Below are 27203 nucleotides of genomic sequence, written 5' to 3'. Positions count from 1 at the left end.
GAATTAGTATATAATTGCATTAAAAATTTTTCCCCACATTTTTCCAAAAGAAAGTTATCCTCCACAATAATGTCACTATTATGTGGCTGAGTAACTCTACCCTACAAACAATTTTGCCTTTCATATGGTATTAGGGTTCTTCTTACAATAACACACATCAAGCTAATACAAATACTAGGGAGTGAAAAGCAATTCTTTTATTTTAGTGAATCTGCTTTCTCTTTGGGGGAAAAAGAAATATAAATAAATGTTTTACAAAACAAAATTCAAAAAAATTTGATGGTTTTAAAACAATAATCTCAAAAATACAGCACAGGATGTAACTTGAAAGTGATTGATTCCATCAAAATCTACCATGATATTGTTCTTTGTCCTCATAAGTTTTGAGTTTTTTTCCCAATACTGCAAATAAAATAAAATAAAAAATATCAATCTCATACACATTTTCCTTAATTACCAAAATAGAACAAGTGTTTGCATTGGGGTGAGTTTAAGTTAAATCCATTTCCAAGTTTTTTGGTGTCAAACAAATTATTTCTCACTTTCAAGGAGGTTTTTCTTATTTGAGAATATTTGTTTTTCTTTAAATATCATCAAGTGATTATTTATCTTAAAAATCAGATTAGCCATGGTCAAAGAACAAAGGTTTGTACTAGTCATGTCGTCGTCAGTCAAAAAGTTAAAGCGAATTAATATAGATCAATTTTCTTTTCTTTTTTAAATTAGTCAAAATACAATGGAACCAAAAATCAGTTCATAGCAGACAAATTTCCAATAAAACGGTTCCCACCAGGCTGATTTGAGGTGTTATGGTTCCTATTAGACCGATTTTCTACAAAAATCTTATTCTCTCTCACTTTCATTAAACTTTTACTGATCAATTACAAAAATTTGAATTCATTCCCTTCACTTCTCTCAGCTCTTGCCTGAAAAAAACAACACTTACCTTACACGTATTTTTAATTTTTTAGATATTATAAACCATTTATCTACATAGTAAATGTTTTCCCCTAACTACCAAATATTTCTAGTTGCTCGAAAAAAAATATAAAAAATTATGTTTCAAGAAATTCGAGGCTAGAACGCTTTAAAGATGATGATACAACAATTTAAATAATTAATTTTTATCTCTGAAAGAGTATGTGCTAGCACCAATTCTAAAAATTATGTTTAACTATGTACTCAACGATAGGTTGTTGCATATTACTCTTTAGGGGCAAAGGGTTTATCAAGTAGATGATAGCATGTTGCAATCCCAAAAATGATGAAATAGTTGTCCTTGTTACTTCGACAATAGTTAAAAATTTTAATGGTAAGTCCTATTTACACAATATGTGTATTATAACATGTAATGATAAATTAAGTTTAATTCACTTTCTTCTATTTATGTTTTTAATCTTATAGGGTAGCACAATCTTTCATCCACATAGACCACTCAAGTTGATAAGAATTTGGACCTTCTTAGAAACATCTGAAATTTTAAATAGGTATTATAAATATTTTACATTAATTTCATTTTTGTCGATATTTAATAATTTACATTTACTAACAAGAAAGAAATCTTTATATCTTTCGGCTACATTTTTTTAAATTAAGTGATTGGCCATAATGAAATTGAAAAGTTTATTACATAGTCCAAAAAGAATTATATTTTGAGGACACACTCAAGAAGTGATTGGTCATAATGAAATTGAGGAGTTTATTGTACAGTCCAAAACGAATTATATCTTGAGGGCACACTCAGGAATAGAAGACACATTTCTGACGTTCTTAAATTTATTAATTATAGCTCATACGAGATAATAATCTATATACTACATTCTAAAATTATTTATAAAATTAATAATTAAAGTTTTATTTTTTTTTAAATCCTTTATTGATTTTTTAATTAGTCTCTTACAACAACTTAGGTCATAATCCACAAATTATATTAGGAGCTCACACTTCATTTGGATGGTACTACCTAGCATGTCATGCTTATAGGAAGAAGGTTGTACAAGTTGATGGAGATTATAGTTGCAACAAATGTGTTGATATAGTACACCTCCTTATGCCACCGTTATAGTTGCATTCCTCTTATTTTGAAAATTACCACATCTATAACGCCTTATATATTGTACTTTGCAATGTTCTGCATTTTTCACACACAAAACATCCTTTTCGGTATCACATTTGTAAATCTTAATTATCCCTCCCATTTTTACTTTAGACATGTCAAAACAAATAAACCATTACATATTGTCTTTTTACAATTAGATATAAGTTCATTGTTGTTGTTGTCGATCATACTTTGAATGCATTTTTTGTCCTGGTCAATGGAAATGTAAATTGAATATTAGATTATATTGCCAAATAGTTTTTTCAACTTCAACTCGAAGTATGTAATTTTTCTACCATTTTCAAAATATTTTACACAACTATTTCTATTATATTAGCATCATACATGTATTAGTTCATTATAATGCCCCAAATCTTTGGTACAATAAATGACACAGTTTCAAGGTCTGATTCAATGAAATTCTAAGGAAAATTCAAAAAAAAAATCAACAAATGAAGACATAAGGAATCTATTTGATTTTTAGGAAAGGAAATTGCAAGAATGATTATCTAAGCTTATGGTACTTAGGGGTCAAGCCATAAATTTTAAGAAGTTAGAGGACTAAAATGGAATTGACTAAATTGTGAAAATAGGAGTTAATAATGATTGCTGGACATGAAATAAAAGAGAAAACAAATTTTCCAATTTTTTTTCTTTGTTTTATTGTTTTATCTTCTATCTCATCCAAATCCCAACCTCCAAACTTTGATCTTTTGTTAAAATTTAGTAGAAAACTTAATTCTAAGTTCATATTCTCCATCAATATCACCTGTCCAAGACTTAGTGTTTCTATGGCTAGTGAGAGAAAACTTGGTTAGTGTGAGAAAGCTCCAAACCAATGTGAAATATTATGTTCTTGACATCTCTACCTTATTTATTTGTGGTATTTAGTAAGAGAAGTTGTTGGAGCATATGTATTAATATTGTTGTCAATATTTTTGTAATGAGATGTGTGGGATGGGTGGAGAAGAAGACTTGAGGTGGTTAAATAAAATGGATTTAAGTTTTGAGAAAGAGTAAAGAAGCTTGATTTGAGCTATAGTGCACTAAAGGTAATTACCATGGATTTTTTTAACTTTCCCTAAATAAAATGTTTACGAAAATTGTTAGAACAAAATGGTGTTATAAAGTATATAATGATTGTATATTCAAAATGTGATTAAGATTACTTATATGAGAAAAATAATAGCTAGTGAGTTGTGATAATTAGAAGAAACACAATGAAATTCATGAACATGACATAATGTGATTTTATTGTTAAATTGGGCTAAAAGTAAAAGTTCATATAATGAGATATCTTAAAAAAGAGAAATGGTGAAAATCTTGTAAAGTGCAATTTGTGTGTGTGTGCGCGTGCGTGCACGCATGTTTGAAAATATTGTTGAGAGCACTAAATGCTTGAAAATCTTAATAAGTGAATTTGAAACATGATATGGAAATTGAAAGTATGAGACAATAGATGATGCTCAAAGAGCTCCAATGATCTGAATTGGACATTTGCCCTATATCATAAAACATGATATCATCTTTATTTGCATGAGAACCATGTTATAAGTGTTAATGTGATCATATTATGAAATGCCCTAATAAACGTAGTAGATTAGTGAGGATATAATTGGTATGCCATGGGGGTTGCTAGCACATGTATGTTAGAAAATACAGTTCCAAACCATGTTTAAATCCTTAGTGTTAGTGTCTTAAGAGTTGAAAAGTCTTTTTTTTGTCATTAAGATAGTCTTAGTCAAAGTCCTAGTTTCTAGGGAGATTGTTAGCTTATTAGTAGTAGAAGGAAGCTAAGTTTGTTAGCTTATTAATAGGAGTAGAAAGCTGAGTTTGTTAAAGTTTGTTAGCTTAAGATATGTATATAACAATTACTTAGTTAATGAATTTTGATCATCCTTCTCCATTTTCAGTTTATGTGCCTTCAGTTAGCTCTCTAGTGAAACAACAGTGGTATCAAGAGCCTATTTTTTTCTTAAGGGACCTATGAGAGAAGCCTAGTGAGAATCCTAAGAGAAAAACTGAGAGATACACTTGTGAGGATTTGAGAAAAATGGAATCAGGATCAAGCAACCTATCTTAGCCCCACATGTGTTTGATGGAGAGAACTATCAAGCATGGGCTGTGAGAATGCAAGCATAATGGAGGGTTGTTATTATTGGGAAGTTGTTGAGGAAGATTATGAAGTGGCTCCACTTCCCAACAATCTAAATATAAACCAGATCAAACTTCATAAGGAGAGAAACATAAAGAAGGCAAAGGTAAAAGCTTGCCTTTATACTGTTGTTTCTATTGGAAAAAATCCGATTTGAAAACAATTTTCTTGCATAGCAAAAAATTAAAAATTTGAAGTCAACCCGATTTGTGATATTTATGGCAATAAACCCTAACCGAATTCATATTTATGTTTTTGACTTAGCGAACGTTCGTTGTTCTCAACTTTCAACCAAAAGACCTTCTTCGCTATTCTCATACCACGAACTGCTTCGTGTTTGAGCTCAAACCAATTGAATCAAAACACAGAATTAGAAAAAATTTTCTCTCTTTTATTTGGGGTGAAAATGTAAATTCTCTCTTCTTTAATAGAAACCGATAGAATTGTTATTTTAGAAAAATATATTTAATAGTTGAGAATAAATTCTCTCTATTTTTCGACAAAGTAATAATCTCTCAAAGTTGTGTATTATGCATTATCTGTGCCATCTATTTATAAGAAGAGAAGGTAAAACCCTTGATGAGTTGTAGTGATTTATTTCAAATAGAAAAACAGCTTCCTACTTAGAGTAGGAGTGGGGTGGACAACACACCCTAGTATTCCTACTAGGGTTGTCTCCCCCTTCATATTATATGAGGGGTTTAGGGCCTCTCTTACATTGAGTTCAATTACGAGCACTTTCTGGGCCTTTTAACCCAATATTTTGTAATGCAATCCAACCCGATTCAGTTGGATTAAAACTTTAATATTCTATATTAAACAATTTTCTCATCCTTATTTTACCCCTAATACGATTTTACCCCCGGTAAAATTTTGAGAAAATATGTTTAATATTTCACAAATCAACATGTTCACTATGACCGAGTGGTTTGTTTTCATTTTCGGGATTCAAAACAGCTCAAAAAACATTAATTCATTCTTCTTATTATTTTTAAGTAATCTATATAGAATTGCAAATGAATCATTTCCATTTCCATTTTGGAAACCTACATTTTTTTCCAAATTATTTCATTTTTCCATTTGGGGGAAAAACCATAATCATTCCTGAATGTTTCCCATTCCTGTTTTCTATTCATTTTGTTTATTTCTATTCAAACACGCAATTCATTTCTGGTTTCAATGAGTTAACGAAGTGGCTTGATGTCAAATGTAGTAGTTATTTTAGGTCATTTCTACACTTGATGGGCTTGTTTTCTAACACTTTTATAATTAATTATTGCATTTTCAGTATTAGTAGGTTAGAAACTAAAAGTTAATAAAATAAACGTTTTTACTCATTTTGTACCATTTCGATGATCCGTAAGGCCGACTTGGGCCTCGTGAGGGACAAATGGGCTATTTAAGTGTGTAGGATGCCAATTCAGGTCTAAGAATACAAGGGATGATGATCGAGCCGCGAGACATGGGAGCCCAATAGCACAATGAAGATGCCAAGGCCGGGAAAGCACTTGAAGTCGTGACGAGGAGCTTCCTCTCGTCACGACGATGCGATAATTATGCTACCTGATTTGAGCTATTGTTGGATTGGCTCTCAAATGTAGTGGCTCCCTGTTTGACTCGATCACATCCCAAATATCATAAGCCTGGAGATAAGTCTTCATCTTCACTATCCAAATGTGGTAGTTTTCTCTAGCAAAGATGGGAGGTGGAGTTGGTGAGAAGCTGCCTAATGACATTGTAACAACAACAAGAGAAAAGAGAAACTTTCTTTCAACACAAGAAAACACATACAAAGAAAACAAAAAGCCCTCAAAGATAGCAGCTATCGATACCAATTGTTGGTGTTCAAAGAGAGTAAAAACAAAGGGAACAAGAAAGATAAACAGATGCAAAGAAACTCACACATCTTTCATCAGAAAACATTACATCTTAAAGTAAAAAAAACTACCAAATACTTAACCACTACCACTAACTATCTTGAAACTTAAAAAACATAACTTGTACATAAACTAAAACATGTCAATCAGCACCTAACATATCAGTGCATAAACAAAATACATTGGTTTAGAACTGAATTACAATGGAACTAAATGAACCAGCATAGTTGGCCATCATTCAACCGTTGGTAACTTCCATGTTGCAGGTTATTGAGACCTAAACTGCTGCATTGGGCTTACAAATTACAAATTAAGAGACCTGTGGCATGCTTCAGTAATGGGAGTTGGAGGGTCTGAAACCAATCCATCAAGAACCTTGTTAGCTACCCACAAATTTGCAGCATGGGAATAATGAATGCCATCCCAACTTATATAAGCTGAAGGGTTGCTGCATGGAGTCGCTGAAATTTCAGTTCCATTTGATGTTTTCTTCCTCCAGCACAGATTATCCCGGTGATGCCCACAGCAATATCCAAGGGGGTTTGCAAATCCTGCAACAGGGGAACGGTGTTAAATGTATAACACAGAATGACATGTGAAGCTCATTATAGAAAGTTGCAGTTTTTGCAGTTTCTAATAGGGGTTTATTATCTTTTATTAATTTTGGTTGTGGAAACAAAATGATTAGGCAACTAAGCTTACCATGGTGCTTTGCATGAGAAATTAAAGAATATTTAGCCGAGTAAATATCAACATAAGTCAGTGCTGCATCTGGGAATTGCAGCCTAAGTTGGATAACACTATCTTTAAGCTGCCTGTTAAATTCATGAGCAATCTCATTAAGAGACCTTAAGCAACCATTTTGATCCACATTTTCATGTTGCTGAGGATAATCCAGAACCTCAAAGGGCAAACAGCCTATTGGACCTGTGTTGTGTATCCAAAATGTTCTTGCCCCTTGATTATGTAGCCGCTGAAAAGGGAAAGATAAACAAAAATAGAGTTAAAACATAAATTTTAAGTTTTACATTATTCACATTTGTTAACCTAATTGCGATATAGGAGATTCAAAGGGAATTTATATTATGTTGTTCTTATTAGTATATGCTGAACTACATGGACTATATTGAAGCCAATTGTCAAAACTGCTTCTTTCCCTTTCTTACGTTTCAGTTAATAGACTTCACAAACTGCAGTACTACTTTTGGCCAACATGATGGAGAAGCAATTCATTTTTTAAATCCTTCAAGATTTTACAATCTGTAAAGTTTCCTGGTAAATTATGATTGTTGCTGCAGGGAAGGAAAACACTGGTCCTTAGTTTTGGCTAATAAGATCCTGAAGTTGCTGTGATATCAGTTCTCAAGAGTTTTCCCCTTGTTCCAGTCTTATCATGGAAATGCAATAATATACAAATAAGCAAAGCCATTTCCAGTTCTTCCTAGGGAAATAATAAATGTAAAAGGATATCTGGTGCCAATATATTTCCTTTCCGCTTGGATGTCTAATATTTCAAAGCATCAAAATGCTACTTACAGTAGCACCATTTATTGATTTGTGCTAACAATCGGAACCAACAAAAGGAACCACATGAAGAAAGTTAATACTTAGTATTAGACCGTTCATTTATGCTTAAAGTAAGCTTCAAGCATGGAGTATCATGTGCAAAAATCATAGATACGGTATTTTCCAAAACAATCTCCTAATCTAAGAAACCGAAGACTGATATATTGTGTAAGCATAACATCTTAGTTACCTTAACAGCCTGAGCAAACTGGTTAATAATTCCTGGAACTGATTCTATAGCCTGTTTCTCTGTCATTGACTTGAATGCACAATCAAGATCATTTTGCCCAATATCAAATGTGTAAAGTGCTTGTGAGAAGTCCTCTGGTCTTGGAAGCTTGCTTTTAATGTTTGAATTCACACCTGAAAAAAAAAATCCGTGCCAAAATGTTTTGAGTATTATTAATAGTTTAGAATTTACAGTACTTTTGCCCTTAATTTTTGAATTACCTTCTTTATATAGCTCATTTATTCGCTCTTTGAACTGCTCAAACTGTGATAGTTGTATGTCAAGAGAGATGGGGCTATACCCTATCTTAAACATTCTAGCATCAAGTCGTTGAATTGTAGACCCTCCCGTAGCAAAATTAGCTCCATGTCGAAAATTTGTACCAATTGAGTCCAGATACGCACTCAAATGTGGCAGTCCCAGTTTCTCAGCTGCAAGGTACAATAACCGAGTTTAGTAGAAGAGAGAAATAGAGTGTACATTCAGTTTCAGTCTGAAAACTTGAATAAATGGAACCTTAATAGGTGATTCATCTCGAAACGCAAGAGAATCTCTTAGAAACAAGGTAGTCAAGATCAATCTTATAAAGTAGAGATTGTAAACTACTCAGCAGTCAGCAGATCACTTATAAAACAGGATTAACATGAAATTTATCACTATATTTTCACTCAAAATTGAGCTTTGCCACTGTGTTTCAGAATTAGCTCATTGAATAGTTTATTAAGTTCAAATAATAGATTTCTGTCAATTCTGGTATCTATGTTCAAGAATTAAGCACAGTGAAAAACTTCAATGAAATTATTATATGACAGCAACATTCAACATTGACTGATAGTATAGAGGCAAATTCCATCTTAATCCCTAAAACAGAAAATCACAATCAAAAACCCAAGTTTAAACTTTTAAATCGATGGAAAGCCTCAAATTCTAACCTTTAGCGGATAGATATAGAAAACCAGTGAATTAAAAGAAAACCACAACCTGTGGCGAACAGATAAGTCTTTCGTACGGATGCATCTAAAAAGATTAGAAATTTTCATGAATATCAGAAAGAGTAAAAAGACTGACCTATAAAATCAATAATAAGTTCTCCATTCCAATATCTCCCAGATGGCTTTTGGAAGAAAGTATTGCCATTAGGCAAAGGAATTCGGTGGAAAGCAGCAGACTTTCCACCCGTATCAGAATTGGAATCCCCAAAGTTGAATACAGCAGGAAAATCACAAGTACCGGATCCACCGAGATTCCTTTGCCTTCCACTCAGTATGAAAAGAGAGAAAGCGACGGCAAAGAAAGCTGCTATTGTAAAAGTTTTCACGCTGTTTCTTGAAGCCCAAGCAGTCTTCCATCTCCCAATGATACCATTACCAACACTGGGCCTTTGCCCTTCCATACTGATTCTTTCAGATCTTTTATCAAACAGGTTGACGACTAGCAGATATTTGACACGTTGACCGTACTTGGCGAGTGGAACTTAACCTTTTTCTTGCAAATCCGAAATTTAAAGTGGACCTTGTATGAATAATATTATAGTAATGGAATCGACAAGCGTGCATCACCTAATTCATAACAACCTCAAACTCAAACGTTGCTGATTATTTTATTGTTAGCTACTACTTGAAGATTACTCCAATGCCTACCGATATCAGGACTGATTAAAATACAGCAGTTCCCTTGAATTTCTTCTCAAGTTTCATTGTGGAGCTAAGCTTAAAGTAAGGAGCGAATCCAATTTGAATATTTCAATGTTTGATTCGAGTAGTTTGTGAATTCAATGGAAATTTTTTTAACTAGTTTGTGAGAAGTATAAATAATCGAATTTATTTTGTTATTATTACATAAATGAGGTTAATTCTTTGATACAGGACAAGATATGTGAGGTTATTATAGACAAGCTTTGGTAATAGGAAGAGGGGGATCTGAGAGAGAGCCATCCAAAATCCTATTGACTACCCAATAGTTTGCAGCTTCAGTATAATGAATGCCATCCCAACTAATATGTTTTGAAGGATCACTGCATGAAGCACCAAAGATTTCAGTACCGTTCACCACTGCCGTCTTCCCACATTCCACATGATGGTCACCGCAACAGTTTACAAATGGATCAACAAAGCCTGCAATCGCCAATTCAAGTATGTACGTCAGTATATTCTATCCGCGGTGTTACGGAACTTGGGGTACTAATGGAGGTCAAATAACAGGGTTAAAAGACATACCATATTTATTGGCTTCACTAATTAGAGAAAATTTAGCCGAGTAGATATCGACATATATAAGCCTTGCACCAGGGAGCTTGGCCTTAAGTTGAGAAACTGTGTCTTTAAGCTGCTTGTTGAATTCTTGAGCCAACTCATTGTAGGATTTAATGCAGCCTGCTTGGTCCACATTCCCGGGCTTTGGAGGGAAATTTATGATGACAGTAGGCAAGCAGCCAATGGGACCTGTATTATGTATCCAAAACACTCTTGCTCCTTGTTGAAACAGCTTCTGAAAATGTAGAAAATCACGACTTTCAACTCAATGTCATCTACACCGAAGCGGATCATCACAATTGTACAAGTAGCATGAGAAATACCTCTACTGCTGCAGCAAACTGTTTGATTATATTGGGAATGAATGCCTTAAACTGATCCTCTATACTTGTTATAATGCCATAATGCAGATCATTTTGCCCACAATCTAATATGTAAAGGGACTTTGAAAACTCCTCTGGCCTAGGGAGCCTATCTGTAATATCCGGATTCTTGGCTGAAAAACAAGCAAGAAATATATTAGTCATTGCCATTCATGACAGATATAAACCTTTTGCATATCAATTTATGGAGCAGTCTACAAAGTATGCATATCTAACCTTGATCATAAAGCTCATTGGTGCGCTCTTTAAGTTGTTGGAACTGCAAGAGCTGTATATCAAGAGATAAGGGGTTAAAACCAGTATCAAATAATTTGTCATCGGCTGGTTGAATCGTCGATCCACTTGCTGCAAAATTCGCTCCGTGTCTGAAGTTTGAATCGATTGCATCAAGGTATGCACTCAAGAATGGCAATTTCAACTCATTAGCTGTGCACAGATTGATAACAAAATAAGTCTCTCAGGTCTTCTTGCTTAGAAGAAATGGGCTTGAAGAGATCATCTCATCTATGGAGGTATGAAAACAAACAAATAAAGGTTCGCAAACCATCTATGCCAAGCGAATCGAGCCACCCTTACCTATAAAATCAATTATGAGACGCCCATCAGAATACCGACCAGCAGGTTTACCAAAAAAGGACTCACCGCAAGGCCAGGGAACCCGACCGAATGCTGCGGAGACACTTCCGGTGTCGGAATTTGAATCCCCCCAGTTGTAAATAGCTGGAAAATGACAACCACAGGATGAACCAAGCAATGAAGCCACAAGTAGTAAACTGATTGCGACTGCCATTACAGTCTTCTTGCTGCTAATACTACCAAGGCTTCCCCTAAAATCAATAACACCGTTCATAAAACTGAGTAATGAAATAATAGAGTAAGTTTTGTAGATTCAGCGATTGAGAAGATTATGAGAATAAATTTAAACTTGTGAGTTAAGGTCAAATAGGAAACTACTATGATTATGTTATACAACAGACAAATTTTCTGCTACAATGCCAAAGATAAAAGAGTCTGAAACACTTACGAATATGCTTAGAAGATAAAAAGGGAGATTTAGGAAATATAGATACCTTAGATGGAGAAGATCTAGTAATAGTTTAGTTGTAGATTGAGATGTGAAGGTCAACTCAACTTATGGAAGTGGATCCGCAGCAGCCGTAAATATTCAAACCTGGAACTGGGCAACCCAAATCTATCCAAACAAATTCTATTTGTACTTTTTTATATATATAGGATAAATTAGTCTGTGACGAATGCAAGTAGGCATTAAAATAATGAGAAAAGTTGAGAGAGTTGGCTGAAGGGGAAAGAGAGCACTGAGTTATTTTTTGTCAATGCAAACAACGAGATTTTTGAAGTGGTGTTGAACTTCCGGCAAACAGCGCTGACCATGAAACAATCAATCGTGTGGACTTTGATACACTGACACCAACCCTTACTTCATAACCTCACAGGTGTTCGTGCATCACCATAAAATTTAATCATTCTTAAACATACATATTGAATAATCAATCATGCCCTATAACATCCAGGAAAAGGAAAAAGCTTTCCAGCTTCGCTTATAAAGCTTAATTAGTTAAGACTTCTTTTTCTTTAATTTATAACTATAACTATAATTACAAATAATAATAATAATAATAATAATTAAAATCATAAATTTAGACTTGAACCAACCAAAATAAATTTAAACAATAACTTCAAATTATTGGCATCATTTATTTGAATATAAAGGATATGTAGTTTCGTAATATGATCATTTCATACTCTTCCTTCTTAACAAACCCTTTAGCCCTACATTAACAACCTCAAATGACTACTTGAATTATTTTTGTTTTAAGCCTAATTTCTTTTCCTTTTAGCGAGAACAAATAATCCGAGCTCCGATGGTTCCATCTCAATTACAAATTACCTCGTACCAAAATTTAAGAAAATAAAAGGTAATAATTTCGGGAACCATCCATCCTCAACCTTCCAACAAAAGAGAACAATATGCCAGAATATCTGTTAAACATTTCAAAAGGAATCTCAACAATGAACTGGTGAATCCCACAGTGCATATGTTAAATAAAATTTGAGTCAAAAGTGTACAAAAAAAAAAAAAGAGAGAGTGGTGGAAAGGCCATACATAGTTTCAAAGATTTAACAATAGATTAACGCAGAGTTCGGCATTCCGACACTGAAGAATCATTGCTCCACTTTACCAGAGCAGAAAAGAAGAGAACAACTAAAGAAAAGATGTGAGGCGACAAAATATTATTGGTTCAAGTAGTCAAAAGTTGAAGACAGAATTTAACAAAACAATGCCAATTCCAGGGCTCACCATCTCTCCCTCGACCTTGGCCTGCCATATCAAAAACCAACATACTTCCCATTAGCCATATATACGAGACAGTGATTTCCATCAGCAGATATATACACAAAAATTAGAATGGCCAATATTTAGCTAAATGTTTCGCTATGAAAGGCCAAATTATGCCAATATATAGCTAGAAATCTCAGAAGATTATGTACAGGTAATAGAATTAGAGACAATGAAAGCAATGGTAAATAGTTCAATTCATCAAGATATATTAGTTTTATACAGGGATCAAAGAATACTTATAAAATTGCTCAGTTTCTAAGTTTAAAAAAGAACAAAGGCTTCTGATCTACATGAAAAAGGACCTTGGATAATACACTCCTAAAACTCGCAAATTATCCTATTTATTATATCTATAAAGAGAAAAAGGGAGAAAAAAACAAAATATCCAGATAAGTAGGCCAAGTTTTCCATGAAAATAGATAAAGAAAGAGCAGAAAGACGAGAGATTTAACTAGTAATGATTTATTTCCTTACCTGTCCACATTTCTGTTTCCAGGATATCCTCTATCCCTGCCACCTTGAAATCCTCCCTGAAATCCTCTTCGGTCATCAGCAGGTCTTGTCCACCCATCTACAGTACCACGAGATCTAGGCCTATCCATGAACTCCATATTTCTAGAGCTATCACTAGAACCAGACTGAGAGGGTGGTCTATCAGAGTAGCTGCCGCCAATCCTGCCTGATCCAGAACCAGGCCTTTCAACAGCTTTTTGCCCAAATTTAACTTTGTTCTCCAAACCTCGGATAAGTTTCTCTAGTTCCCTCTCCTTATGAAGTAGTGTGTCACGTAAAGCAGACTGGTCCAAAGCAGATTCCGAAGCTGGAGTTGAATCCTTCTCAAGCTCTTTCTTCAGATTATCTATTTCTTCTTTCAATATCTTTTCCTCCTCTGTTTCTGGTCTGAAACAATTTTCTCGTTAGAAATGAAGAACATGATGATATGGCAAATATATTCAAAGTTGCTTGTAAGCAAGAAGGGAGCAAAATGGAATTTAGACACTATTAGGAGCAAGCACAAGGAACAGATGGGGCATCTGAACCAACCTAGATGACAACCTTACCCAGGAAATCACAAGTAATAATATAAATAAGACAAAGCATTCCATCACCACAGAAAAATGGTAAATCAGATAGGAAGTTGACAAAGAAGCAGCAGCATTCAACTATGTTGCATTAGAAATCTGGCAAATGAAATAAAGATGATGTTGGATTAAGGTAACTCAAAGAGAAACAAGACTAAACTAAAGAAGAAGTGAAGCACACAAATCAAAATACCACCAAAGATTTAATTTCCATAAAAGGAACAAGATTGAAAGTGGAGGAATGAAGGAGAAAAGGACTATAACTAAAATAAATAAGCACTTCATGAACTATGAAGAAGCATAAAAGCCTGGCAGAATGTTTTAAAAAAAATGCAGTAGGATCGTCATGTAATCTTTGACCGAAGAGAAAAAAAATTTATTAGGCAACTGTTTCCTATGCAACTACTGGTGCATATGCTACCTACATGTGCCTGACATAAAGTTTAGGATATTGTATTTGCATTGATCTCCTGCACTGGAAAGCAATCAAGTGGAGATAAAGAACTAAAAGCAACACTGAATTATAACATCTTTTATTCGTAAAATGTAAGTAAATTTTGGGAACATAGATAGAGAAATGCTTTGCTGTCAAGAAAAAGAAAATAGAAAAAGAAATCTCCTGGGCTAGCAAGAAGAGGACATAAAAAAAGAAATAAATTAACTCCTCTAACCTACCAAAAAAGAAAAATGAATTGACCATAGTTTTTTATTCAACGAGCCCCTAGAGCTATGGTACCATAACCAAGAATATATTTCAGTCATAATAGAGCAATCTACATTTTCATACATGGAACAATTTTAAGAAAATAAGAGTTTGTGTGTATTTAACGCATGAAAAAGCTGCTCAAACTTGATTGAGAAGTTAGAAATCCGTCAGAACTCGAACATAATCCAAAATTAGTTTCTAAAATGGAGCCCTAACATCAACTACTTCAGCCACTGTAAGCTGTGTGCTCAACCACTACATATTCTGTTAGGGTACCAGAGAAATTCACATGCCACATGTGTCACAATGCCACCATGATAACAATCTGATCATGAACTATGGTTTTGTGGTTCCAAAGAAATAGTGGTGCAACATCATTCAATAAATCTAAGGTCATAATCAAACTGAATTCATCATATGACATTTGAGCTGTTCTACATCAACTTCAGTCTTAGCAACAAATGATAGCTCATAAGACAACACAGTATACCCACTATAAGATAATCTGCGATGACAGCAAAGTGGTACAAACTTTACCAAGCAAACATGCTAAGAACATAAGCATATCTCAAACCATCGTTAACAACAACATTAAAGGAAACAGATGCAAATCAGTTCAAACAAAATACCATCAAGACTATTTCAAAATAAAGTATGAACAAGTTGATTAGAGGAATGAAAGGGAAACCTGTCCATCCTACGACGTTCTAGTTCAAGATCAATCTTTCGCCAATCCTGACCGCGCTCTTCCAGCAAAACTTCTCTAGGCTTAGCATCTCCAAACGGGTTGACCTTTGGCTTCGGCTTTAGTACATTTTCAATTCCTTGCAGCTGGGGACCTTCAGACCTGCTAGATTGTGCACTTGATGGCCGGCTGGAGTGAGAGCTGGTAGGCCTGCTAGTTACCTTCTTTGCTTCAATTTCAGAATCCAGTTTCTTCCAATCCAATCCTTTCTCCGCCAATACCTCTTCCCTGGGCCTCGCTGCCCCAAATGGATTAGACTTATTTGTCTTAACCACCGTCTCATTCACCTCCCCTCTAGGAGGATCCAAAACTATTCTAGGCCTTTCCTCTCTGAATCCACTCCCACCACCACCTCGGGTCCATCTATCAGGCTCCGGTCCAGAGTCACGAAAACCTGAACCAAACGACGAAGGTCGAGCAGGAATTGGCCGTTTCTCAGCCGTCCAATTATCAACCTCATCGGCCTTAGAATTCCCACCACCTCCCCCACTTCCAAGCCCACCGTATCGATTAGGCCGGCCCGAATCAAACGAAGGAGTCGTTTTCTTTGCTATTGCCCAATTATCCACCTCATCGGCACGCGACGGCTGATCAAAATCAGAAACCCTAGAAGGCGGACCCCGTCGTTCTTCATCAAAACCTCCGTACTGCCTTCTTCCGGAGCCCCATGAGCCGTCGCTGCCGTCACGTTCACGCATACCTCGACCCGCAGATGGACCGGACCTACCATAAGACGAAAATCCACCTCCCAGACGGCCATACTGCATTTCCTCGGGGGTACGTTCTTTGGGTCGGGTGGGGAGGAGCATCATCTCTTCGGGCGTAAGCTTGTTGTAATCCGTTACCCTAGCACCACCACCAACTCCGGCGCCGGCGGACGACGAATAAGTCCCCATGGTGAACTCCGAGAGAGTCATTTTCTTACTCTTGCGCTTCGCGCTAACGGCTTCCTTTAGGCTAGGGAAACTCCGCGATTCAGCCGTGGGCCCAGCGGCTGCGGCTTCCGCAGCTTCACGTTCCTCCGCTTCTTCTCGCTCGGCCTCGGCGGCCCACGCGCCGACGCCACCCCAGGGTTTCGACATTTTTTGAAATCTTTTATATTATTTCCACCTGTTTTTCCTTGCTTTATTATTTGGTTTAGTTGAGATCTAAAAAGATAAAAGGACAGAGATCTAAAAGAGTTTGAAAATTGGACAATCAAACAGGGCTCCGTTAAGGGAGCCGGAGCTCCGACTGCATGCGAAGAAGTTAAGAGCGGGTTACAGTTTTCTTTTTCTGTTTCCTTTCTTTCTTTTTTTTTGGTGCTTGAAAAATTGGAGTGGGAGTAAAGAAATTAAAGCATTTGAGCCCAATGCATTCTATGAGAGGGAAGGGAAATGGGCTGATATAATATAAAGGCGCAAGGAAGGAAGTGAAATCCACGGACCAATAAGAGATAAGAGAGAAAGATTCTCGGAATGTTTGATTATTGAAGGTGGAGCCATGTACTGTACTGTTTGATTTCTGCGTTTCGGACGGTGTAGATGGATGTTGTGAGAATCTTGCCTTTTCGGTATTCCAAAAATCTACCACTAATTTCTTTAGGGACAATGTCACATTTGGTACCTATACTTTCACAAAATATCTAATATGGTATTTAAACTATCAATTTGTGTATTATTTGGTAATTGTATTTTCATAAAATGTCCAATCTGGCACCTATACTTTGAAAATATCCAGTGTGGTACTTGAATTATTAATTTTTGTATTATTTGGTACTTATACTTTTCATAAAATATCCAATGTAGTACTTATACTTTGAAAATGTTCAATGTGATACTTGAACTATCAATCTTTGTATTAATATGGAACATAGAGTTAACACCCATAGTAAATATCAAACCAACCAAAAAAAATTTTATACGTGGATTTTTTTCCAAATCATTAATTCCATATAGATAATATAATATTATGTGAAAAGATAAATAAAACAAAAAATGAAAAATTAAACTAAATTTAAAAAAACTAAACCTAAATAATATAAGTTTTACTTAAAAAAAACAATTTTTAACTCAAAATTTCTTTATTTTTTTAAAAACCCTAAAATTTCCAATATTTATACCAGCCAAAATTTCCCCAAATTTATATCTCTTACTTGACGAATTATCTTCCCCAAGATTGTCAGCAGACTTATTTCGCCGCTGGTGGACCCTCACCTACAAATCCCTATTGTCCGAGTTCCACTTAATCACCCATTTGCCACCTCTTCTCTCTACTGAGTGCCGGTGGTCCTTCCATCAACCTAAGGTTCATGACATTAGGGTAACAAAGTTTTTCCCCATATCTGCTTTTCCTCATAAGATTCACCGCTTCTCTAGTGGACTCGATTGTCGTACTGTTGGCCCCATTTTGCATTGCCTTTGGCGAATCTCTTTATTAATTTGAAAACCCACACCCCTCGGGCGCACCTTGCTTATGCATATATACACTTTATCGTTTCATTCATGTTGTTTTTTTTATTTTAGTTTATGGCATACCTCTAGTGTGGTGAACTTTCCCGTTGGGGGTCCAATGTCTTACATCTTAATAGCCCTTTCCACATTACTAATCCGGCGGGCCTTTTGTAATGTTTTGACATCATACCACCATGGTTTAGCCTTTCATCCATGGTCTTACACCGATTCGCCATCCTAACGTACTATCTTATAATGCCATAAAGTCTTTCATCTATTGTCTTACTCATTATACATGGCTGTCATAGCATCTTTCATCTATGGTCTTACACCATATACCTTGTACCTTGTACTATGCTACCATGGAGTCTTACATCCATGGTCTTACGCAACATGCTTCATACTAGACTGTCATATCGTCTTTTGTCTATGATCTTATGCCATATACCGTCATCATGGTGTCACCCCAAAGGACTAGTCGATATCATCGTCGTGGTAAATACCTTTCCATAATTCATATTACCCGAATCCTCCTCCCATTACCTCCTTTACACCACCCAACATTGATGCTCAAACACCGTAGTGTTCCCTTCATAAGTTCCGGAGCTTCGCTCGAGGCAGTAACTAATAGGTTTCACTTTTCATTTCCCATCCTAACTTCATTTATCCCATTGAGATTTTTTCCTCAGTTGTCATGTAATACATGCATCTAATCATCATCTATCTTAAAGAAACAATAATTAGCTTGTCATGACTCAACTACAATATCCATGCACAGATTACTTATGCATTCCCTAGTTCATGCAAACAGCATATCATCGTTTATCATTCAAAAGCAGAATGCAAAAACTCACTTTATTTCCTTATCCTTGTCACCATGGCTTGCTCGAATGCTAGTGTCTCCTTAGACCTGGCAGTAGTCTCTCAATTTCTCCTTCCTTGACATCCATGCTTACGACTGCTACAATATGCAAAGCCTCCTCCCACGATTACAACCTCTTCTTCTTCAAGACGACTGAAGAACAAGAAGATAATTTTGAAAAGAAGAATGTGTAAACAGGATTGAGGAATCCCCCCTCTTCTCTCGTCCTCTTACTTATAAATATACCCTTATAGCGCAATCTTCACAAGCTGTCACCACCACACAGCCCTAATTATTATGTTTCCCACTATGTAACTAGTCAGTCCCAATCTAACCAAACCAGATTAGGAGTCTAACTTTCTCCTAACGAGCCACTTAATTCTCTAAATTTCTCGCTAGTACCCATAACTTTCCATTACTATTTAATCAGTCCCCTGACTCCTCATTGAGTTCAGGTATTTTGGAAATTCGGGTGTGACAGGTTGAATAACTTGACTTCAACTATCGTTTCTTTTTTTTTGTTTGTTTTATTTATCTTTTCACATAATATTATATCATTCATGTGGAATTAATGATTTGGTGAAAAAATCCACGTGTTGTGTTTTCATTGGTTGGTTTAGCATTTACTATGGATGTTTACTCCAATTATCATAAAAATACACATATTACATTGGACATTTTATGAAAATATATGTACTAAATAATACATAAATTGATAGCTCATGTACCACATTGGACATTCTATGAAAGTACAAGTGCCAAATAATACAGCAATTGGTTGTTCAGGTACCACATTGGACAATTTTGAAGTATCAGTACCACAGTAGACATTTATAAAAGTATAGGTACTAAATGTGACATTATCCCATTTTTAATATATTTTCCCATTTTTAGTTTTTTATTTTTGGGTAAACTTACAATTAGTCACCCAACTATTAGTGTGTTTCTATTTTGGTCACTAAATTATAAAAATTTTCAATTTCATCACTAATGTGATCTTTTTTGTTTTGGTCACTTTTCATTAAATAGTTAACTAAAATAATAACGTGACCTTTTTCATTCAATGGCTAACGGAAATGGTTAATGGAGTGTTAAATATCTTGAGATGGGGTTTATATTATTATTTTGGTTTATATTTGAAGTCTGTGAGATTGTTTTGTTTGATCCATCAATTATTATACCTACCAACATCATTGCATGCATTGAAACATTTTGGGACATTATGTCTGATAAGATTACCACGGCTAAAGAACTCATGGCCAACATTGAAAAGAGGTTGGTCAAGAACGAAAAAAAAAACTAAAATTGACACATTCTTAACAAACATAACATCAATGTGGTATACAAAGAAAAATAAGTGTAACACCCCTTACCCCCGATAACAGACCCAGATAAGAGATGCCACATTTAAAATTTTCAATAACATTTCATAATTCAAACACTTAATTTGCTATTATTGGACTCAATTTTAACTTTTGAAATTCATTTGCGTGTTTTATATCAAAATTTATACATCTATTCACCATTTGAGCTTATTCATAGCCTTAGAATTTAATTTTACATATTCACACTAATTTATCACAAATTTGTATACATAACTCAAATAAATATTCCAAATCACATACAAATAACAACAAATCTAACTTACCAACTTCAAATTTCTACTATTTAATTTCATACATAATTATTTATCAAATATTTCATGGAATCAAGTATATAACTATTGTGTCCATGTTTATACCTAAATGTTTCAGAATTTACTAAACAATCTCTATACCTTAGATTTTAGAGTTTTTACAAAATAGTTCTTGAAATTCAAATTTTACAATTTTTACGATTTAGTCTATAAAATCTCAAATTTACATAGTTTTACAATTCAACCCCTAAAAGCCAAATATTCTTATTTTACATAATATTCTCTTTTTTAAAGATTTTTCCTTTCCTTACTTTTCTTTCTTCCTTTTATTATTTTTATTTATTTATTGTTATTTAGTTGCTTATTGTTGCTGCCATTTTCCCCTTATAACATGTAGAAAAATCTACATGTTATTTTTCTTTTAATTTAATCTTTTAATTACCAACCAATCAAATTTCAACACATTTCTTCCTTAATTTCCATAAATTTTCTCCTTTACACCTTAGCATTTAGATATTCTAACCTCATGATTATGTCTCCAAATATCTATTAAAAGTGAGAAATTGCACTTAGATCCTTCCTCTAAAATGGAAAACTTGTACTTTAGTTCGTGTACTTTTAACCAATTTTCAATCTAGTCCATATCTCAATTTTTCGACTCCACCTATCAATTCATATCCATGTCACATTCATAAAAATATATATGTTAAATTTTCCCCTTTTTCTAAAATGGTAAATTTTCACTTTTAGTGTAACATCCTCAAAACTCCCTTAGTCGTAAATAATATGACATAAAATCTTAGTGAAACAAGGTATAAGATCAAAAAAGTGAAAGTTGCAGGATATCAAAGAAAGTTAAATCAAGAAGCATGACATGATGTATTAAATTAAGGAAGGACTAAATTGTAAATATACAAAAAAATTTTGTGAAACAAGTATAAATATGGAATAGTTGAAGTGAAGGGCCAATAGTGTAAATATCTTAAAAGTGGAAGGATTTAAAAATTAAGGAAAATAGATGAATAAGGACCAAATTGAATAAGAAAAAAGTATAAGGGACTAAATTGTAATTTTACCAAATTAAGTGATGATTCAAGGATGGAATTTTGAAAATCATAAAGGGTAAAATGGTTAATTAGAAAGAGAGAATTCTAGAAGGCAATGGTGATGTTATTCTATAATTATTTAATTAGATAAATATTCCTTTATTAATATTTTAATAAGATATTTTATTATAAATGTCTAGTATAAAAGGAGAGAAAGATGAAGAAAAAAAGATTATCCTCTGACCTTTCCAACGTGAGTGAGGGGGAAAGAAGAAGAAAATTTTTCTTTCTTTACAATTTGGCCCTTCCACAAAAATCTACCACTTTTACCTAAAATTTCAAGGAATTTCCATAACCACTAAGAGAGAAAAATGATAAGGAGACTATGGGGAACAAAAATATCACCAGGGGTTCAAGAAACTAGAAGTTGGAGGAGAGAGAAAATCAAGTTAAAGTTTTAAATCAATAGGACAAGGTAAGAATATCAAGATTTCAATATATTTTTAAGTTTGATATTATATAAAAGACATGAAAATGATATTAAAGTAGAGTATGAGAAATATTGTAGAGAAAGGAAATGAGGGTATTACGAACTTGGTTATCAACATTTTGCACTAAATTAGTTTTGGACAACAACAGTAGTTTGACTTTGAAAATTCACCAAAAATTATAGAAACCAAATTAGAGGTTAATTAAAGTGTGAAATGAAATCTTATTGATCCTAGTTTTACATAGAAGAAACTGTGTAAGCAAAAGAATTTTAATTATGAGATATATGAATTTTTGTGAGACAATGTCAGAATGATTTTGGGTCCCTCTATTCTAACTTTGAAAATTCATTATAAATTGTACAAAAATGTTTAGGTGATTAAGTTTATATACTTGAAAGATTAATGAGTCTATCAAGAAAAACAAATGGTAACATAATACGAGATTTGTATTAAAATATATTTAATTTTTAGTGAAGAAGGGTCATTGCTGCTTAGAAGCAGAACATGAGAAGACTTGAAGAATAAACTGTATTTATTGGCTTAGGTATAAATTCTAAAATTTTATAGTAAAAACTTCAATGAGTCTAGTTTCAAAAAAAAAAAAAGAGGATATTAATTTTGAATTATGTATATTGAGATATAAATAATTTAGTGATTGTTACTGAAGTGGACAACTTTGCTAAAATTATGTATTTGGTAAAATTGAAATTAATGTTGCATATAGGCATACAATACTAAAAGCCATAAATTCTCATAAAAATAAACGTACATAAATGATGTGGAATGGAGAGGAGGAGGAGGAAATAATAGTAGAAGAGTATGATGCTAAAAAATTATTTTAAGTGATAGAACTACTAGCACATAAGAATAGTTTAAATGAATTGTAAAACTTTAATAGATGTGTAATCTTATAATTTGTTTGAGAATCATATGTAATATGATGACTTAATGGAATTATTTGTATAACTTTAATAGTTGTGTCAATCTTATAAATTTGATTGAGAATCAAATTGTGTTGAAATGGAAAATATAAGCATAGGAATAATAGTGAATTTCAAGATATAGTAATTAAATTGCATAAAGTGTAAATATAGTATTTTAGTGTGAATATATGATGCTAAGAGTTAAGAATAAGTTACATGAATGAATGATTAGCGAATGAAGTAAAAAGTGGAATAGGAAGTAGGTTTTAGACTACAAAGAAATTTTAAAACTTAGAGAAATTGAGAAAAATAAATTGCATGTCGCGACGTGGCCATCTGATGTCGCAACGATGCTTCTGATGTTAGAAAAGGAAAGTTTGTAAACAGGTCCTAAGTGGTTGATAAAACTTAGATGGAGTTAACAAAAGCTCGATTAAAGCTTAGAATGTAATTTATAAATTTAATACTAACTACAAATTTTTTTGTTAACTTGATTAGGAAGAGTATTTGAACTGAATTTCTCTCAAGTTGCTTCGGCAACGAATGTAACATTTCGGTATTTGGTCCCGGCAAGCGGGTTGGGTATGAGGGTGTTACATTTAGTCCATCTTTCACAAGTTTTCACTTTAGTCTTTACTAAAATTTCACTATTCACGCTTTCTTTCCTAATGTCAAAATATAATTTTATTATCATTATTCAATTGATAACCTCTTACCTTTTTTTGGAAAAAGATTGCTATTTATCTTTCGAAATACTACTATTAGTGACATTGAGATTTTTGGGATGTTACAATTAAGGGTGTTCAAACTTTGGTTAAAATCGAATTAATCGATTGAACCGATATAATTCAGTTAATTGGTCAATTGTCGAACTTAGTTCAGTCGAAGGCCGGTTAATAGTTTTTTAGAATTTTGGTTATCAGTTAATTCGGTTCAAAATTTGGTAATTAATTGAACTTAATAATTAATATTATATATTATATGTATTAGCCCACTGACCCGCCCCTAACACTCCTACCCAATATAAACCCAATCCAATATACATTTATAAACCCAACTAATTCCAAAAAACTAAAAATAATTTAATAAATGAAAACTAAAAACCTAATCCCTAAGCTTATTAGTTATCTCCCAAAATTGAAAATCCCTAAGCTAAAATCTCCCAAAATCCCTACTTCCAATCACCACCATTTGGCATCCACCAAGTCACCATCATCGTTTTTTATACCCTAACCCAATGCAGTGGCGCACTTTCAAGTTTGACTTCACTTACCACCATCCAGCACTTACCTTCGAATGACACCCTAACACGATAGCTCGAAACACTTACCACCGTCCGACGTCCATCATGTCACCATTACCATTCGATGCTCATCCGCCATCGGCCATCATATTTCCCACCCTAACCCAATGTAGTGACGAACCTTCGAGTTCGACATCAATCACCACCATCCGACACACGCCCTAACCCGACAGCTCGAAACACTAACCACTGTCCGGCGTCCACCAGGTGACCATCACCATTCAACATTCCTCCGCTATCGATCATTGTCTTTCACAATGTCATAGCAATAATGTGCAAGTGTACACTATCGATGCAAGTATAATAGACAGATGTGAGTCTGTCAGGTATCGATCACACGAGGATGGTTATCTTTTGTCTATCAATGTCAATGCAATAAATATATAGAAACGAGATAAATTGTGAGAGTAGTTGTCAAAGCAATAACTTGAAAAAAATAAGATAAAATATAATAATGATAAACTGGGATCCCCAATGTGAATATTCAACAGAATACTAAGTGCTTACAAGGTAAAAAATGATAAGTGATTGTCGATACATTAAATTGTAATTAATATCTTACCAATCTCAACTTCTATATTTAATCTAAGACTTAAACATGCACATTAGCCACACCTTCCGATGATGGCAATGGAACACTATTAAGGACAAGTGGATTAAATTCCTCTAATCCTCAAGCAACTTCCGTTGTCATGCTTGTTAGCTTGAACTGTCGCTGCACTTTCCAATGTCAGTGGCTGCAATAACATTTCCATGCTAAAAACATTCAAACCCAAAGATTAAACAGTAGAAGCAAGATTGAATAAAATAACATTTAACCCAGAAATCATGTATACTTCCGTACAAACATGAAATAGAAAATAATCACCAGCGTTTAGAAAAGAAATATAAAAGAAATACCTCCGAATGGTAAAATAACCGAAATACCCTCGAAGGGTAAAATGACCGAAATACCCTCGAAAGGTTAAATGACCGAAATACCCTCAAAGGGTAAAATAACTGAAATACCCTCGAAGAGTAAAATGACAGAAATACCCTTAAGGGTAAAATGACCAAAATACCCCTAAAAGGTAAAATGACTAGAATACCCTTGAAGGGTAAAATAACTGAAATACCCCCAGAGGGTAAAATAACTGAAATACCCTGGAAGGGTAAAATGACTGAAATATCTTCGAAGGGTAAAATGACTGAAATACCCTCGAAGGGTAAAATGACCAAAATACCCCCGAAGGGTAAAATGATCGAAATACCCTCGAAGGGTAAAATAACTAAAATACCCTCGAAAGGTAAAATTACTGTTATACCCCTAAGAGTTGAAATACGTATAAGACCGATTTGCTCTATGATATATATATATGACTGTTACTGAGTATGACAGACTGCATACACTTATGATTTATGACATGATATACTGCACAGGGTTGGGTTTCTAGTATAGGGGAATATATTTTACTGGTGACTTTGCCACATATACTGTTACTGGCAGCTTTGCTGCGTTACTGTTATTGGCAGCGTTGCTGCATCACTACTATTGCAGCTTTGTTGTGATATTGGTGTGTTGGTTGGGTAGGTCGATTTTATCCCCACATGGTGTGTTGGTGGTACGGAGTGGTGTGTTGGCTGGATTGGAATGGGTTGCATTACTGCATTGTACTATTACTGTATTGGGCTAAGGCCCACACACTGTTACTGTAATAGGCTAAGGCCCACACTGTACTGCTATTGAATAGGGATCAGGCCCAGACTGTTACTGCATATTGTATGTTGACTGTTTGGTAGAGGATTACACACTGAGTTTTCGTAAACTCACCCTCTCCTTTTAATTGTGTAGGTAATTCTCAGCCATAGACGATTCGGTGTTGCAAGGGACTCGGAGGTGGCCACACTACTGCTACTGTTACATTTGCTTTTATTTTAACTTAGTTTATATATTGGGTTTTGTTTTTGTAATAAGGCCTTTAAGTTGGTTTAAATTTTCAATTGGGTTTTCCTTGAATATTTTAAATTGCTAGATTAGGAGATGACGAATTTAAAATAATTACTGTTTTCAAAGACAGGAGTTTTAAACGTTAGAGTTTTCAAATGCTTTCGCATTTTAAATCAACTTAATATAATAATAGCAGTTAATAAGGAAAATATTTGGTTAAATGTTCCGTTAAACATTACTAAAGAGGTTTCCGAACTTAAGAAACGAGTTTAATCAACAAGTCTAAATCTTGAGAGATACTTCAATATGACACACCAATTACGGCCATAACGTCTAGGCCGAGTTTGGGGTTTTACAATACACCCACTTTAGAGTGTCTCTTATTCATAATTTTATATATAAGTAGCTATAAAAGGAAAATTCATTCAAGATTCAAGGAATGCTACTAGTCATTCATTACTAATGCAACCTAAATCATTCATCAAAGAATTGAGGATACAACATTTAGTCAAATTTAACCAACTCATTCATTGATAATTCACATGATTCAAGAATTAAGCATCGAATGTAACAAAACTTTTTAAACACATTTGCATTAACCATAAATAAACCTTACATGCTTCATTAAACTATTTTTTTAAATGTAGGTGTATTTCCAAACCCCATATGCATTCTCCCAAACTTAAAGTTTGCATGTCCCCAATGCACTAACATTAAAATGTAATGACAATAACAATGCAACGAAAATATGCACTAACAAAATGAAAATTACAGCTGCATGCAATGCATGAATACTACAACTAAAACTTAAAATAATCTAACTCAGTTTTCCTCAACCATCAATGTGGCTGCACAATGTTTTTTCTTCCTCCTATTTTTCTCCTCCTTCTTGCGCTTATTGTGTTTGGAGTGCTTTCTCTTCTTTTCTTTGGGCTTTGCACGGTCCTTGAATCACTCCTCAATTTTGGTGTTGCCCTGGCAACATCGTTGCTTCTTGTATAGGAGGGGTCACCTTCAGTGGTTCGGTATAGACCACTATCGCTAATGAGTTGAAAATAAAGCCCAAGTACGTCGATAATGGTACCTCATTATTCTACACACAAAAAAGTAAAACAAACTTGAACAAAA

The 27203-nt window shown here is 34.2% G+C and overlaps 3 protein-coding genes across 4 annotated transcripts; all 3 read right to left on the bottom strand.

The window, feature by feature from the left end:
• Positions 1-6140: 6140 nt before the first annotated feature.
• Positions 6141-9318, bottom strand: LOC107909715 (GDSL esterase/lipase At5g14450). The gene is made up of 5 exons (XM_016837346.2): positions 8994-9318; positions 8147-8356; positions 7887-8059; positions 6833-7103; positions 6141-6681 (listed from the first exon to the last, which is right to left on the bottom strand). Exons 1-5 carry the CDS (start codon positions 9316-9318, stop codon positions 6434-6436), a joined length of 1227 nt encoding a protein of 408 aa, XP_016692835.1. The 3' UTR covers positions 6141-6433.
• A 418-nt stretch (positions 9319-9736) lies between these two features.
• On the bottom strand, positions 9737-12371 carry LOC107909717 (GDSL esterase/lipase At5g14450). Of its 2 annotated transcripts, XM_041088905.1 has the most exons (6): positions 11631-12371; positions 11137-11387; positions 10777-10986; positions 10501-10673; positions 10142-10412; positions 9737-10039 (listed from the first exon to the last, which is right to left on the bottom strand). In XM_041088905.1, exons 2-6 carry the CDS (start codon positions 11348-11350, stop codon positions 9810-9812), a joined length of 1098 nt encoding a protein of 365 aa, XP_040944839.1. In that variant the 5' UTR covers positions 11351-11387; positions 11631-12371; the 3' UTR covers positions 9737-9809. The 2 variants fall into 2 exon arrangements, with proteins under 2 accessions (XP_040944839.1, XP_016692838.1); XM_016837349.2 differs by lacking the exon at positions 11631-12371 and having other exon boundaries at positions 11137-11410.
• A 221-nt stretch (positions 12372-12592) lies between these two features.
• On the bottom strand, positions 12593-16818 carry LOC107909714 (eukaryotic translation initiation factor 4B2). Its single transcript, XM_016837345.2, has 3 exons — positions 15399-16818; positions 13397-13822; positions 12593-12901 (listed from the first exon to the last, which is right to left on the bottom strand). Exons 1-3 carry the CDS (start codon positions 16535-16537, stop codon positions 12877-12879), a joined length of 1590 nt encoding a protein of 529 aa, XP_016692834.1. The 5' UTR covers positions 16538-16818; the 3' UTR covers positions 12593-12876.
• Between the last annotated feature and the right edge of the window lie 10385 nt (positions 16819-27203).

Source organism: Gossypium hirsutum, chromosome D02 (genome assembly GCF_007990345.1).
Source record: "Gossypium hirsutum isolate 1008001.06 chromosome D02, Gossypium_hirsutum_v2.1, whole genome shotgun sequence".
NCBI lineage: Eukaryota > Viridiplantae > Streptophyta > Magnoliopsida > Malvales > Malvaceae > Gossypium > Gossypium hirsutum.
This window is presented reverse-complemented; position numbering and strand designations above follow the sequence as displayed.